This window comes from Gobius niger, assembly GCF_951799975.1.
Source record: "Gobius niger genome assembly, chromosome: 8".
NCBI lineage: Eukaryota > Metazoa > Chordata > Actinopteri > Gobiiformes > Gobiidae > Gobius > Gobius niger.
The window spans coordinates 80,602-97,500 of record NC_136859.1 but is presented as its reverse complement, the minus strand read 5'-3'; the positions used below and the strand labels follow the sequence as shown (position 1 = coordinate 97,500).

Genomic DNA, 16,899 nt, shown 5'->3' with positions numbered 1-16,899 from the left:
GTTCAGTCCGAGGGCTCGCGGCTGCAAAGGGAGATGAAGAACTACATGGCGGCCATTAAAGGTGAGTCCTTTATATCTACAATCATCTCTGTAGAGTAGCTCACCCTGTAGAGCAGCTCACCCTGTAGAGCAGCTCGCCCTGTAGAGCAGCTCACCCTGTAGAGCAGCTCGCCCTGTAGAGCAGCTCACCCTGTAGAGCAGCTCACCCTGTAGAGCAGCTCGGGTTTGATATATGTTTTTATACATGTTCCAGGGATGCAGCAGGCGTCGATAAACCTGACCCAGAGTCTGCACGAGGTCTACGAGCCCGACTGGCACGGCAAAGAGGACGTGGTGCTGATCGGCAAGGTACTCCTCACACCGGGTACTCCCCACACCGGGTACTCCCCACACCTGATACTCCCCACACCGGGTACTCCCCACACCTGGTACTCCCCACACCTGGTACTCCCCACACCTGGTACTCCCCACACCTGGTACTCCCCACACCTGGTACTCCCCACACCTGATACTCCCCACACCGGGTACTCCCCACACCTGGTACTCCCCACACCTGGTACTCCCCACATCTCCCCACACCTGGTACTCCCCACACCTGGTACTCCCCACACCGGGTACTCCTCACACCTGGTACTCCCCACACCTGGTACTCCCCACACCTGGTACTCCCCACACCGGGTACTCCTCACACCTGGTACTCCCCACACCTGGTACTCCCCACACCTGGTACTCCTCACACCGGGTACTCCCCACACCTGGTACTCCCCACACCGGGTACTCCTCACACCTGGTACTCCCCACACCGGGTACTCCCCACACCGGGTACTCCCCACACCGGGTACTCCCCACACCTGGTACTCCCCACACCGGGTACTCCCCACACCGGGTACTCCCCACACCGGGTACTCCCCACACCGGGTACTCCTCACACCTGGTACTCCCCACACCTGGTACTCCCCACACCGGGTACTCCCCACACCGGGTACTCCCCACACCGGGTACTCCCCACACCTGGTACTCCCCACACCGGGTACTCCCCACACCTGGTACTCCCCACACCTGGTACTCCCCACACCGGGTACTCCCCACACCGGGTACTCCCCACACCGGGTACTCCCCACACCGGGTACTCCTCACACCTGGTACTCCTCACACCTGGTACTCCCCACACCTGGTACTCCCCACACCGGGTACTCCCCACACCGGGTACTCCCCACACCTGGTACTCCCCACACCGGGTACTCCCCACACCTGGTACTCCCCACACCGGGTACTCCCCACACCGGGTACTCCCCACACCGGGTACTCCTCTCACCGGGTACTCCCCACACCGGGTACTTCCCACACCTGGTACTCCTCACACCTGGTACTCCCCACACACCGGGTACTCCCCACACCTGGTACTCCCCACACCTGGTACTCCCCACACCGGGTACTCCCCACACCGGGTACTCCCCACACCTGGTACTCCCCACACCTGGTACTCCCCACACCTGGTACTCCCCACATCTCCTCACATCTGGTACTCCCCACACCTGGTACTCCCCACACCGGGTACTCCCCACATCTCCTCACATCTGGTACTCCCCACACCTGGTACTCCCCACACCTGGTACTCCCCACACCGGGTACTCCCCACACCTGGTACTCCCCACACCTGGTACTCCCCACACCTGGTACTCCCCACATCTGGTACTCCCCACACCGGGTACTCCCCACATCTCCTCACATCGGGTACTCCCCACACCTGGTACTCCCCACACCTGGTACTCCCCACACCGGGTACTCCCCACATCTCCTCACATCGGGTACTCCCCACACCTGGTACTCCCCACACCTGGTACTCCCCACACCGGGTACTCCCCACATCTCCTCACATCGGGTACTCCCCACACCGGGTACTCCCCACACCGGGTACTCCCCACACCTGGTACTCCCCACACCGGGTACTCCCCACACCTGGTACTCCCCACACCTGGTACTCCCCACACCGGGTACTCCTCACACCGGGTACTCCCCACACCGGGTACTCCCCACACCTGGTACTCCCCACACCTGGTACTCCCCACACCTGGTACTCCCCACACCGGGTACTCCTCACACCGGGTACTCCCCACACCGGGTACTCCCCACACCGGGTACTCCCCACACCGGGTACTCCCCACACCGGGTACTCCCCACACCTGGTACTCCCCACACCGGGTACTCCCCACATCTCCCCACACCGGGTACTCCTCACACCGGGTACTCCCTACACCGGGTACTCCTCACACCGGGTACTCCCCACACCTGGTACTCCCCTCACTGGAATATTTAAATGTTCTTTAGTTTGTTCATTGTTTCCCCCCCCTCCCCCTCCCTCTCCTCGCTGTATCCCGGGTCCTCCCTCTCCTCCCCCTCCCTCTCCTCGCTGTAACCCGGGTCCTCCCTCTCCTCGCTGTAACCCGGGTCCTCCCTCTCCTCGCTGTAACCCGGGCCCTCCCTCTCCTCGCTGTAACCCGGGTCCTCCCTCTCCTCGCTGTAACCCGGCCCCTCCCTCTCCTCGCTGTAACCCGGGCCCTCCCTCTCCTCGCTGTAACCCGGGCCCTCCCTCTCCTCGCTGTAACCCGGGCCCTCCCTCTCCTCGCTGTAACCCGGGCCCTCCCTCTCCTCGCTGTAACCCGGGCCCTCCCTCTCCTCGCTGTATCCCGGCTCCTCCCTCTCCTCGCTGTAACCCGGGCCCTCCCTCTCCTCGCTGTAACCCGGGCCCTCCCTCTCCTCGCTGTAACCCGGGTCCTCCCTCTCCTCACTGTAACCCGGGTCCTCCCCCTCCCTCTCCTCGCTGTAACCCGGGCCCTCCCTCTCCTCGCTGTAACCCGGGTCCTCCCCCTCCCTCTCCTCGCTGTAACCCGGGTCCTCCCTCTCCTCGCTGTATCCCGGCTCCTCCCTCTCCTCGCTGTAACCCGGGTGCTCCCTCTCCTCGCTGTAACCCGGGTGCTCCCTCTCCTCGCTGTAACCCGGGTCCTCCCTCTCCTCGCTGTAACCCGGGTCCTCCCTCTCCTCGCTGTAACCCGGGTGCTCCCTCTCCTCGCTGTAACCCGGGTCCTCCCTCTCCTCGCTGTAACCCGGGTCTCCCCCCCTCCCCCTCCCTCTCCTCGCTGTAACCCGGGTGCTCCCTCTGTTGCAGGACTGTGATGCTCTCTGGGAGGACTTCCATAACAAAGTGGTCGACTCGACGCTGCTGAACCTGGACGCATATCTGACGCAGTTCCCCGACCTGAAGGTAGAGGGCGCTGTGGGGAGAGTGTGTGTTAGGGACAACAGGGGGCGCTGTGGGGACAGTGTGTGTTAGAGGCAGCAGGGGGCGCTGTGGGGAGAGTGTGTGTTAGGGACAACAGGGGGCGCTGTGGGGAGAGTGTGTGTTAGGGACAGCAGGGGGCTTTACTAAGTTGGAGCTAAAGCTGGAGCTGGAGCTAAAGCTAAAGCTGGAGCTAAAGCTGGAGCTGCGGCTAAAGCTGGAGGTGAAGGTGAAGCTGGAGCTGGAGCTAAAGCTGGAGGTGAAGGTGAAGCTGGAGCTGGAGCTAAAGCTAAAGCTGGAGCTGGAGCTAAAGCTGGAGCTGGAGCTAAAGCTGGAGCTAAAGCTAAAGCTGGAGCTGGAGCTGGAGCTAAAGCTGGAGGTGAAGGTGAAGCTGGAGGTGAAGCTAAAGCTAAAGCTGGAGCTGGAGCTAAAGCTGGAGCTAAAGCTAAAGCTGGAGCTGGAGCTAAAGCTGGAGCTAAAGCTAAAGCTAAAGCTAAAGCTGGAGCTAAAGCTGGAGCTAAAGCTAAAGCTGGAGCTGGAGCTAAAGCTGGAGCTAAAGCTGGAGCTAAAGCTAAAGCTGGAGCTAAAGCTAAAGCTGGAGCTGGAGCTAAAGCTGGAGGTGAAGGTGAAGCTGGAGGTGAAGCTAAAGCTAAAGCTGGAGCTAAAGCTAAAGCTAAAGCTGGAGCTAAAGCTAAAGCTAAAGCTGGAGGTGAAGCTGAAGCTGGAGGTGGAGCTAAAGCTGGAGGTGGAGCTAAAGCTGGAGGTGGAGCTAAAGCTGGAGGTGGAGCTAAAGCTGGAGCTAAAGCTAAAGCTAAAGCTGGAGCTGGAGCTAAAGCTGGAGGTGAAGCTAAAGCTGGAGGTGGAGCTAAAGCTGGAGGTGGAGCTAAAGCTGGAGGTGGAGCTAAAGCTGGAGGTGGAGCTAAAGCTGGAGCTAAAGCTAAAGCTAAAGCTGGAGCTGGAGCTAAAGCTGGAGGTGAAGCTGAAGCTAAAGCTGGAGCTGGAGCTAAAGCTGGAGGTGAAGCTAAAGCTGGAGCTGGAGCTAAAGCTGGAGCTGGAGCTAAAGCTGGAGCTAAAGCTGGAGCTAAAGCTAAAGCTGGAGCTAAAGCTGGAGCTAAAGCTAAAGCTGGAGCTAAAGCTAAAGCTAAAGCTGGAGCTGGAGCTAAAGCTGGAGGTGAAGCTGAAGCTAAAGCTGGAGCTGGAGCTAAAGCTGGAGGTGAAGCTAAAGCTGGAGCTGGAGCTAAAGCTGGAGCTGGAGCTAAAGCTGGAGCTAAAGCTGGAGCTAAAGCTAAAGCTGGAGCTAAAGCTAAAGCTGGAGCTGGAGCTAAAGCTAAAGCTGGAGCTAAAGCTGAAGCTAAAGCTAAAGCTGGAGGTGAAGCTGTAGCTGGAGGTGGAGGTGAAGCTGAAGCGTCTGTGATGTTTCTCTGCTTCAGGGCCGAGTGTCGAAGCGCAGCCGCAAACTGATCGACTACGACAGCGCTCGCCATCACGTGGAGACGCTTCAGGCACAAGGACTGAAGAGCGACCGCAAAATGATGAAGGTCAGTCCCCGGAGGGCCCCCGGGCCAGACTGTTTCAGACACAGTGAGGTCTCTGTGTCTCACACTAAACAGACAGGGGCTAACACAACAGTCAAAATAATGACTGGAGGTGGAAGGCTTTTATTTTGAAAACGCCACAAATTTAAAGCTTTTATTGTTCCACAAATTGAAAATGTCAATTTGTGTCATTTTCAATTTAAGTCTTTTATTTTGAAACTGACGCAAATTTAAGGCTTTTATTGTGAAAACGCCACAAATTTAAGGCTTTTATTTTGAAAATGACACAAATTTAAAAAAAATTTTTGGAAAATAACACAAATGCAAGGCTTTTATTTTGAAAACGTCACAAATTTAAGGCTTTTATTTTGAAAACGCCACAAGTTTTGGACTTTTACTTTGAAAATATCAAAAAGTTAAGGCTTTTATGGTGAAAACGCCACAAATGTAAGGCTTTTATTGTGAAAACGCTACATACTTAAGGCTTTTATTTTGAAAACGCTACAAATGTAAGGCTTTTATTTTGAAAACAACACAAACTTAAGGCTTTTATGGTGAAAACAGCACAAACTTAAGGCTTTTATTTTGGTGTAACGATGTGATGGTCGTTGCAGGCGGAGGATGAGTTGAAGAAAGCTCAGAGAGTCTTCGAGGATCTGAACGTGGGACTTCAGGACGAGCTGCCGGCGCTGTGGGACAGGTATCACATGACCCGGTCACATGATCCACTGATCACATGACCCGGTCACATGATCCAGTGATCACATGACCCTGTGTGTAAACTGTCCATGTCCGTCTGTTTCAGTCGAGTTCAGTTTTACATCGACACATTCAAAAGCGTCACACATCTGGAGGCAAAGTTCCACCGCGAGATTTCACTGGTGAGTCCTGCAGGGGGCGCTATGACACACACCACTCTGGAGTATAGGGGGAAACGTAAAAAAGGAAACATTGGGGGGAAAAAGAGATAAAGTTTTTTAAAAAGTGTGCATCAGTGACCGCTGTGCTTGATGGTGTTTCCGCAGGTGTGTCGGCAGCTGTACGAAATCATGACGAAACTGGCCGAACAACATCCTGATAAAATGTTCAACATCCAGGGGGCGCCAAGGTAACGAACAGTCAAACATGTCCAAACACTGTTCCACCACAAAAACTGTTCCACCGCAAAAACTGTTCCACCACAAACACTGTTCCACCACAAAACTGTTCCACCACAAACACTGTTCCACCACAAAACTGTTCCACCACAAAAACTGTTCCACCACAAACACTGTTCCACCACAAAACTGTTCCACCACAAACACTGTTCCACCACAAAACTGTTCCACCACAAAAACTGTTCCACCACAAAACTGTTCCACCGCAAAACTGTTCCACCTCAAAACTGTTCCACCACAAAAACTGTTCCACCGCAAAAACTGTTCCACCACAAAACTGTTCCACCGCAAAACTGTTCCACCTCAAAACTGTTCCACCACAAACACTGTTCCACCACAAACACTGTTCCACCGCAAAAACTGTTCCACCACAAAACTGTTCCACCTCAAAACTGTTCCACCACAAACACTGTTCCACCACAAACACTGTTCCACCTCAAAACTGTTCCACCACAAAAACTGTTCCACCACAAAACTGTTCCACCACAAACACTGTTCCACCGCAAAAACTGTTCCACCACAAACACTGTTCCACCGCAAAAACTGTTCCACCACAAACACTGTTCCACCGCAAAACTGTTCCACCTCAAAAACTGTTCCACCTCAAAACTGTTCCACCTCAAAACTGTTCCACCTCAAAACTGTTCCACCACAAACACTGTTCCACCGCAAAACTGTTCCACCTCAAAACTGTTCCACCTCAAAACTGTTCCACCTCAAAACTGTTCCACCTCAAAACTGTTCCACCACAAAACTGTTCCACCTCAAAACTGTTCCACCTCAAAACTGTTCCACCTCAAAACTGTTCCACCTCAAAACTGTTCCACCACAAAACTGTTCCACCTCAAAACTGTTCCACCACAAAACTGTTCCACCACAAAACTGTTCCACCTCAAAACTGTTCCACCACAAAACTGTTCCACCTCAAACACTGTTCCACCACAAAACTGTTCCACCACAAAACTGTTCCACCACAAACACTGTTCCACCACAAAACTGTTTCACCTCAAACACTGTTCCACCACAAAACTGTTCCACCACAAACACTGTTCCACCGCAAAACTGTTCCACCTCAAACACTGTTCCACCACAAAACTGTTCCACCTCAAAAACTGTTCCACCACAAAACTGTTCCACCACAAAACTGTTTCACCTCAAAACTGTTCCACCACAAAACTGTTCCACCTCAAAACTGTTCCACCACAGACTCACTCTTGGTGACTCGGGGCCGCTGCGTCTGGTCGTTGTAGATGTTGTACATGTTTTAAGTGTCTCCTTTGTCTCCACAGTGACTCGGGGCCGCTGCGTCTGGTCGTTGTAGACATTGTACATGTTTTAGATGTTCCTCTTTGTCCCCACAGTGACTCGGGGCCGCTGCGTCTGGTCGTTGTAGACGTTGTACATGTTTTAGATGTTCCTCTTTGTCTCCACAGTGACTCGGGGCCGCTGCGTCTGGTCGTTGTAGACGTTGTACATGTTTTAGATGTTCCTCTTTGTCTCCACAGTGACTCGGGGCCGCTGCGTCTGGTCGTTGTAGACGTTGTACATGTTTTAGATGTTCCTCTTTGTCTCCACAGTGACTCGGGGCCGCTGCGTCTGGTCGTTGTAGACGTTGTACATGTTTTAGATGTTCCTCTTTGTCTCCACAGTGACTCGGGGCCGCTGCGTCTGGTCGTTGTAGATGTTGTACATGTTTTAAGTGTCCTCTTTGTCCCCACAGTGACTCGGGGCCGCTGCGTCTGGTCGTTGTAGACGTTGTACATGTTTTAGATGTTCCTCTTTGTCTCCACAGTGACTCGGGGCCGCTGCGTCTGGTCGTTGTAGACGTTGTACATGTTTTAGATGTTCCTCTTTGTCTCCACAGTGACTCGGGGCCGCTGCGTCTGGTCGTTGTAGACGTTGTACATGTTTTAGGTGTTCCTCTTTGTCTCCACAGTGACTCGGGGCCGCTGCGTCTGGTCGTTGTAGACGTTGTACATGTTTTAGATGTTCCTCTTTGTCTCCACAGTGACTCGGGGCCGCTGCGTCTGGTCGTTGTACATGTTTTAAGTGTCCTCTTTGTCTCCACAGTGACTCGGGGCCGCTGCGTCTGGTCATTGTAGACGTTGTACATGTTTTAGGTGTTCCTCTTTGTCTCCACAGTGACTCGGGGCCGCTGCGTCTGGTCGTTGTAGATGTTGTACATGTTTTAGGTGTCCTCTTTGTCTCCACAGTGACTCGGGGCCGCTGCGTCTGGTCGTTGTAGATGTTGTACATGTTTTAGATGTTCCTCTTTGTCTCCACAGTGACTCGGGGCCGCTGCGTCTGGTCGTTGTAGACATTGTACATGTTTTAGATGTTGTAGATGTTGTAGATGTTTCAGATGTTCCTCTTTGTCTCCACAGTGACTCGGGGCCGCTGCGTCTGGTCGTTGTACATGTTTCAGATGTTTCAGATGTTCCTCTTTGTCTCCACAGTGACTCGGGGCCGCTGCGTCTGGTCGTTGTACATGTTTTAAGTGTCCTCTTTGTCTCCACAGTGACTCGGGGCCGCTGCGTCTGGTCGTTGTAGACATTGTACATGTTTTAAGTGTCCTCATTGTCTCCACAGTGACTCGGGGCCGCTGCGTCTGGTCGTTGTAGACGTTGTACATGTTTTAAGTGTCCTCTTTGTCTCCACAGTGACTCGGGGCCGCTGCGTCTGGTCGTTGTAGATGTTGTACATGTTTTAGATGTTCCTCTTTGTCCCCACAGTGACTCGGGGCCGCTGCGTCTGGTCGTTGTAGATGTTGTACATGTTTTAGATGTTTTAGATGTTCCTCTTTGTCTCCACAGTGACTCGGGGCCGCTGCGTCTGGTCGTTGTAGATGTTGTACATGTTTTAGGTGTTCCCCTTTGTCTCCACAGTGACTCGGGGCCGCTGCGTCTGGTCGTTGTAGATGTTGTACATGTTTTAGATGTTCCTCTTTGTCTCCACAGTGACTCGGGGCCGCTGCGTCTGGCTCGGACTCCGTCTCCCCCCGATTACGACTCGTCCCCGGACTCTCCAGAACCGAACCACAGACTGAGACCCGTGTCGCCCGGACCCCCCCGGCCCAAGTCCCCCGTCGTCCAGGTGACGCTTCTCTCCTCCGGCGACTCGATCTGCTGGAAAACATCACGTTCTACAGTCAGACATATATTTATACATGTTCAGGGGAAGGGAGGAGCAGGTCCAGCAGGTCGGGTCGTGACGGGTCGTGACACCGGACCAGAGCCCGGTCTTTAGGCACAGGTTCTAGTCCCACAGTGACTGAAGGTTTAACGCTGTGGGAGGAGGGGTTAAGATTCAGGGCCTTTCTCACCGACCTGGAGATGATCGGAGACTAGTCTCACAGAGTCTCCACAGACACTGGAAGTCTCCGGTGGGCGTGGCCTTAAGCAGGTTTGTCACTGTTGTCCTAAACCTGGGAGACGTCTCTGAGATGTCTCCGAGACCTGTCAGAGACCGGGGAGACTCAGAGAGACTCCATACCACCCTGTGGCCTCTTAAAGAACGTGGGGACTTGGGAAAAGAACCAGAGACTCACCTTAAGGCTGTGCAGTTAATCGAAATTCCATTACAATTTCAATTATTCCACTAAACAATTACAAAATTAGCATAATCGGGGAAAAAAGTTGTTGTTTTTTCGCTGGGATTATTTCCCCTTTAAGACTCAGAAAACAGAAAATATTCAGCATAGTTTTTTTTATTAATAAATATATAAATAAAATAAAGACCTTTTTTTTATAGGGAACAAATATTTGTGATTACAATTATGACAAAAATAATTGTGATCATTATTTTTACAATAATCGTGCAGCCTTAACTCACCTTATCTCCAGGAGTCGAGTCTCGAGTCTCCACTGAGTCTCCACCGAGTCTCCACCGAGTCTCCGCCGAGTCTCCGCCGAGTCTCCGGGCCGGTGAGACAGGCCCTTTAGGAAAATGAGGGGTAAATAAGACGTGTATAAACTGTGAGTGAGGTCCCGGGTTATAACTGTCTCTTTCTGCTGCTTCTGTTCAAACTCTGCTTCTCTCTGTCTGCGGTGAGTTTTCTACGTCCTCTCTGTGACCTCTCCGTGACCTCTCCGTGACCTCTCTGTGACCCCTCTCTGACCCCTCTGTGACCCCTCTCTGACCCCTCTCTGACCCCTCTCTGACCCCTCTGTGACCCCTCTGTGACCCCTCTGTGACCCCTCTCTGACCCCTCTCTGACCCCTCTCTGACCCCTCTCTGACCCCTCTGTGACCCCTCTCTGACCCCTCTCTGACCCCTCTCTGACCCCTCTCTGACCCCTCTGTGACCCCTCTCTGACCCCTCTCTGACCCCTCTCTGACCCCTCTCTGACCCCTCTCTGACCCCTCTGTGACCCCTCTCTGACCCCTCTCTGACCCCTCTCTGACCCCTCTCTGACCCCTCTCTGACCCCTCTGTGACCTGTGATGGGACGTCGACCGTTGCTGCACAGTTTGGTCCGTGCACTTCCCAGGCTCAGACACTGGGACTGGGATTCTTACAACACGAGCGCCTCCTCACAAACACAAAGGTCAAAGGTCAGATAATACGATGCTGGAGTTAGAAGGTGAAGGTTAGCGCCTCCTGTGGGCGATCGTCGGAGAACTGATTTGTTATTTATTTATCGAATGTGAAAAGGAAGATGCCACAAATTTAAGGCTTTTGTTTTGAAAACGTCACAAATTTAGGGCTTTTATTTTGAAAACGTCAAAAATTTAGGGCTTTTATTTTGAAAATGACACAAATTTAAGGCTTTTATTTTGAAAATGACACAAATTTAGGGCTTTTATTTTGAAAACGCCACAAATTTAAGGCTTTTATTTTGAAAACGACACAAATTTAAGGCTTTTATTTTGAAAACGTCACAAATTTAAGGCTTTTATTTTGAAAACGTCAAAAATTTAAGGCTTTTATTTTGAAAACGTCACAAATTTAAGGCTTTTATTTTGAAAACGCCACAAATTTAAGGCTTTTATTTTGAAAATGACACAAATTTAGGGCTTTTATTTTAAAAACAACACAAATTTAAAGGTTTTTATTATTACACAAATTGAAAATGGAGGTGACGCTTCAGACAATCCAAGGAAGGCGGTTTATGTTTTATGCCACCAAACACCCAAGGGCCCAAATTCAACATTGTCGCCTAAAGTAAAGAACTATTTTCTGCAAATTCCAATGATTTTAGGGGTTTGGGACGAACCATTACCCTCGGATGAGACCAGATTGTCATATATCGTATAAAAATTGTATTTTCCGTCCAAGTTTTCGTTGAACAAGCCGTACATTTCCCCTTAAAGGAACAGACCACAGTTTTACCTGAGCTTAGACGAGTTGATCCGTACCTGTCTGGTCTTTGTGTCCGTGGAAGAACTTCCAACTTCCCCCCCGTTTGGAGCCATAGGAATATACTGGGAGAGGCCAAATGCTAACAACATCTTTGGTCTTTTTGCGTGACTGAGACCAGACGGGAAGAACACATCTCAGTTTGGAAAAACAGTGGCCTGTTTCTTTAAGACTGAAATTATGATCAAAACAACCCAATAACGTTCATTTGAACACGGTTAGTGTTTCTGTGCAGTTTCAGATGGAAAATACTGAATATAGACTCGCGACCCACTGAAAATGGTTCCGTGACCCACTTTAGGGCCCCGACCCACCAGTCACCAGTGTTTAACAAACCAGCATGAGTCAGTGTTTAAAGAGGGGGTGTTCTGCTTTAAAGAGGGGGTGTTCTGCTTTAAAGAGGGGGTGTTCTGCTTTAAAGAGGGGGTGTTCTGCTTTAAAGAGGGGGTATTCTGCTTTTGTCAGTCCCATAGCACCAGTCTATATCACACTACAATGATGACAAACCTTCTGTTGGTCTGTAAATGCAGTAAATCAGAATAACTGCCTTGTATAAAATGAGACGAAAACAATGATGGAAATGTGGCAAAAAAGTGACGAAAATTTTATGAAAAATGGAGGAAAAAATGACAAAATGTGACAAAAATGGGCTAAAAATGAAACAAAAAAAAATACAAACATTTGCCAAAAAAATGACAAAAAAATGACAAAAAAATGACTAAAATGTGACAAAAAAATGACAAAAAAATGACAAAAATATGACAAAAAAATGACAAAAAAATGACAAAAAAGTGACAAAAATGTGACAAAAAAATGACAAAAAAGTGACAAAAATATGACAAAAAAATGACAAAAAAATGACAAAAATATGACAAAAAAATGACAAAAAAATGACAAAAATATGACAAAAAAATGACAAAAAAATGACAAAAAAGTGACAAAAATATGACAAAAAAATGACAAAAATGTGACAAAAAAATGACACAAAAATGACTAAAATGTGACAAAATATGACAAGAAAATGACCAAAAAAATGACAAAAAAGTGACAAAATAGGCGTCTGTCTCTTTAAGAACCTCTGAGCCTTTAGACACGCCCCCTCCACACGCTGTCTGTGGCATCAGTGGGGAGGGGGTTCTGCTGAGGAGCAGTGGTTGGTTACTCGGCTGGTGACCAAAGCTCGGAGGCGTCTCCAGGAGGTGGGGGCGTTCCTAGGAGGACTCAGGCAAACCTATCCCTAAAATGGCCGCCATCAGAGTTTTTACAGATTACTCAGAAATACGTGAATGTGCCAAGGCAACACTTCAGCCATGTTTTTAATGAGGGAGTGACAGAATAACAGGATGGAAATAACCCCCCCTTTAAGCTGCTCACGTTAGCATGCTACCAGTTAGCATTTAGCTTCAGCAGCTCAGCATAATTCTACTGCGGTATTCAAAATGGCCGCCGGGAGTATGTGTGACGTCATTGGAAAGGCAGGTTTAGGTGTTTCTACAGGAAAGGTCCCAGTTCCCCGTCGTCTGAACGCAGATTTCACACAGATGGAGCTTCTGCCTCCGACTGTGCAGCGACGCCGACGCTCCTGACGTTCCTGTGACTCCATCGATGTGTAGACGTGCTTCTACTAACGCTAACCCGTCTGTGGATCAGTGATTCTCAAACTGTGGTTCAGGGGCCAAGGGCCAGACGGGTCACATCTCCACACTCCCCCCATGATCTGCAGAGTCCAAACCCCTCTGCAGATCATCTCCACATGACCCAAACCCCTCCAGACTCTGCAGATCATCTCCACATGATCCAGACTCTGCAGATCATCTCCACATGATCCAAACCCCTCCAGACTCTGCAGATCATCTCCACATGATCCAGACTCTGCAGATCATCTCCACATGATCCAAACCCCTCCAGACTCTGCAGATCATCTCCACATGATCCAAACTCCTCCAGACTCTGCAGATCATCTCCACATGATCCAAACCCCTCCAGACTCTGCAGATCATCTCCACATGACCCAAACTCCTCCAGACTCTGCAGATCATCTCCACATGATCCAAACTCCTCCAGACTCTGCAGATCATCTCCACATGATCCAAACTCCCCCAGACTCTGCAGATCATCTCCACATGATCCAAACTCCTCCAGACTCTGCAGATCATCTCCACATGACCCAAACCCCTCCAGACTCTGCAGATCATCTCCACATGACCCAGACTCCTCCAGACTCTGCAGATCATCTCCACATGACCCAAACCCCTCCAGACTCTGCAGATCATCTCCACATGATCCAAACCCCTCCAGACTCTGCAGATCATCTCCACATGACCCAAACTCCTCCAGACTCTGCAGATCATCTCCACATGATCCAAACCCCTCCAGACTCTGCAGATCATCTCCACATGATCCAAACCCCTCCAGACTCTGCAGATCATCTCCACATGATCCAAACCCCTCCAGACTCTGCAGATCATCTCCACATGATCCAAACCCCTCCAGACTCTGCAGATCATCTCCACATGATCCAAACCCCTCCAGACTCTGCAGATCATCTCCACATGATCCAAACCCCTCCAGACTCTGCAGATCATCTCCACATGATCCAAACTCCCCCAGACTCTGCAGATCATCTTCACATGATCCAGACTCCCCCAGACTCAGCAGATCATCTCCACATGATCCAAACCCCTCCAGACTCTGCAGATCATCTCCACATGATCCAAACCCCTCCAGACTCTGCAGATCATCTCCACATGATCCAAACCCCTCCAGACTCTGCAGATCATCTCCACATGATCCAAACTCCCCCAGACTCTGCAGATCATCTTCACATGATCCAGACTCCCCCAGACTCAGCAGATCATCTCCACATGATCCAAACTCCTCCAGACCCTGGACCTCCTTGCCCGAGGACCACAGTTTGAGACGCTGCTGATGTTTCAGTCACATGTTTGTCCGGACAAATATGGAGCAGAGACTTCATCAGCAGCTGCTCCTCATCCTGTAGACCAGTGTTCTCCTCATCCTGTAGACCAGTGTTCTCCTCATCCTGTAGACCAGTGTTCTCCTCATCCTGTAGACCAGTGTTCTCCTCATCCTGTAGACCAGTGTTCTCCTCATCCTGTAGACCAGTGTTCTCCTCAGAACATGGTGTAGTCGTTTGTTACTGTGGTTAGTTAAGTGTGTAGTTAGTTACGTCTGTGGTTAGTAAAGTGTGTAGTTGTGTCGCCTTCGTGGGTCATTTTGAACCGCTGTTATGTTCCAGGCATTTGGATGCAGGTGACACCAGGGGGCGCCCTTCAACCTCCTCAGTGTAAATGTTCTTTCTTCAGTGAGACTTTAGGTCAGACATGAGTGACAGTAACATGAGGCTAAATACAGTGAGCTCTTTGTTTTTCAGTAAAAAGGCTGAGGCCTCATTGCTCTTTAGTCACAGACTGAGAAGTGAAGAAGGAAGTCGTGGAGCTTCTGCTTTAGACAGAACTTCAGACTCTGCTGCAGGTAAGAGTCACATCATATTCTGAAACTCAAATATGTAGTAAAAACATAATATATGGAAAATTATTATTACAATTACAAAAAGAAAAATATTTTGAACATTTTTATTTTCTCTCATTCTAAAAAAAAATGTGGACAGGACTGTGGTAGATCTACTTTTACTTTGGAGAAAATAGTTACTATAGTAACTGTTGAAGAAATGAACCTAACGAGCTTCTTCTGTAACATCTGTCCACATCAGTCCTGCTGCACCACGACTCAGAGGAACTGGACAAACATGACCTACAGCAGATACGAATGACTGAGTTAATTAAAAAAACAAACACATTTTTTTGATTAGATCCATGATTTTCAACTATTTTTCTTTTTGTAATTGTAATAATAACTTTCCATATATTATGTTTTTACTACATATTTGAGTTTCAGAATATGATATGACTCTTACCTGCAGCAGAGTCTGAAGTTGTGTCTAAAGCAGAAGCTCCATGACTTCCTTCTTCACTTCTCAGTCTGTGACTGAAGAACAATGAGGCCTCAGCCTTTTTACTGCAAACAAAGAGCTCACTGTGTTTAGCCTCATGTTACTGTCACTCATGTCTGACCTAAAGTCTCTCTGAAGAAAGTCACGTTTACACTGAGAAGGTTGAAGGGCGCCCCCTGGTGTCACCTTGTGTCCAAATGCCCGGAACATGACAGCGAAGGCGACACACGCTAAGTGTGTGTGGTTAGTTAAGTCTGTGTGGTTAGTAAAGTGTGTGTGGTTAGTTAAGTCTGTGTGGTTAGTAAAGTGTGTGTGGTTAGTTAAGTCTGTGTGGTTAGTAAAGTGTGTGTGGTTAGTTAAGTCTGTGTGGTTAGTAAAGTGTGTGTGGTTAGTAAAGTGTGGTGTTGTGGGTGCATTAGGGTGGTTAGTTAAGTGTGTGGTTAGTAAAGTCTGTGTGGTTAGTAAAGTGTGTGTGGTTAGTTAAGTGTGGTGTTGTGGGTGCATTAGGGTGGTTAGTTAAGTCTGTGTGGTTAGTAAAGTGTGTGTGGTTAGTTAAGTCTGTGTGGTTAGTTAAGGGTGTGGTTAGTTAAGTGTGTGTGGTTAGTAAAGTGTGTGGTTAGTAAAGTGTGTGTGGTTAGTTAAGTGTGGTGTTGTGGGTGGATTAGGCTGGTTAGTGCAGTCGTGGTCAGACTGGTTTCCTGTAGGCACTAAAGGTCATGTCTTTGTGCAGGTGAGAAAGGGTCCTCCTGTTCCTCCTCCGCCCAAAGTGTCTCCTCCAAAGGAAGAGCCCATCATCGACCTGTTCGGGGGGGAGTTCCTGCCCGCGCCCTCGCCCTCTCAGGTGGGTCCTCCCTCTCTGGGGTAACTATGGCGAGGGCACAGGGTGTTTCTGGGGTAACTATGGCGAGGGCAGAGGGTGTTTCTGGGGTAACTATGGCGAGGGCAGAGGGTGTTTCTGGGGTAACTATGGCGAGGGCAGAGAGTGTTTCTGGGGTAACTATGGCGAGGGCACAGGGTGTTTCTGGGGTAACTATGGCGAGGGCAGTGGGTGTTTCTGGGGTAACTATGGCGAGGGCAGAGGGTGTTTCTGGGGTAACTATGGCGAGGGCAGAGGGTGTTTCTGGGGTAACTATGGCGAGGACAGAGGGTGTTTCTGGGGTAACTATGGCGAGGGCACAGGGTGTTTCTGGGGTAACTATGGCGAGGGCAGTGGGTGTTTCTGGGGTAACTATGGCGAGGGCAGTGGGTGTTTCTGGGGTAACTATGGCGAGGGCATAGGGTGTTTCTGGGGTAACTATGGCGAGGGCAGAGGGTGTTTCTGGGGTAACTATGGCGAGGACAGAGGGTGTTTCTGGGGTAACTATGGCGAGGGCAGAGGGTGTTTCTGGGGTAACTATGGCGAGGGCAGAGGGTGTTTCTGGGGTAACTATGGCGAGGGCAGTGGGTGTTTCTGGGGTAACTATGGCGAGGGCAGTGGGTGTTTCTGGGGTAACTATGGCGAGGACAGTGGGTGTTTCTGGGGTGACTATGGCGAGGGCAGTGGGTGTTTCTGGGGTAACTATGGCGAGGGCACAGGGTGTTTCTGGGGTAACTATGGCGA

General features: G+C 50.1%; 1 protein-coding gene across 1 annotated transcript in view; it reads left to right on the top strand.

The window, feature by feature from the left end:
• Nucleotides 1-16,899, top strand: part of amph (amphiphysin) — a 29,642-nt gene that overhangs the window by 1,358 nt on the left and 11,385 nt on the right. The window contains exons 3-11 of the mRNA XM_079561581.1: nucleotides 7-61; nucleotides 254-348; nucleotides 3,167-3,262; nucleotides 4,708-4,815; nucleotides 5,427-5,512; nucleotides 5,618-5,693; nucleotides 5,838-5,920; nucleotides 8,927-9,062; nucleotides 16,030-16,140. Of these exons, the coding sequence (XP_079417707.1) occupies nucleotides 7-61; nucleotides 254-348; nucleotides 3,167-3,262; nucleotides 4,708-4,815; nucleotides 5,427-5,512; nucleotides 5,618-5,693; nucleotides 5,838-5,920; nucleotides 8,927-9,062; nucleotides 16,030-16,140 (846 nt within the window). The remainder of the gene's footprint in view (nucleotides 1-6; nucleotides 62-253; nucleotides 349-3,166; nucleotides 3,263-4,707; nucleotides 4,816-5,426; nucleotides 5,513-5,617; nucleotides 5,694-5,837; nucleotides 5,921-8,926; nucleotides 9,063-16,029; nucleotides 16,141-16,899) is intronic.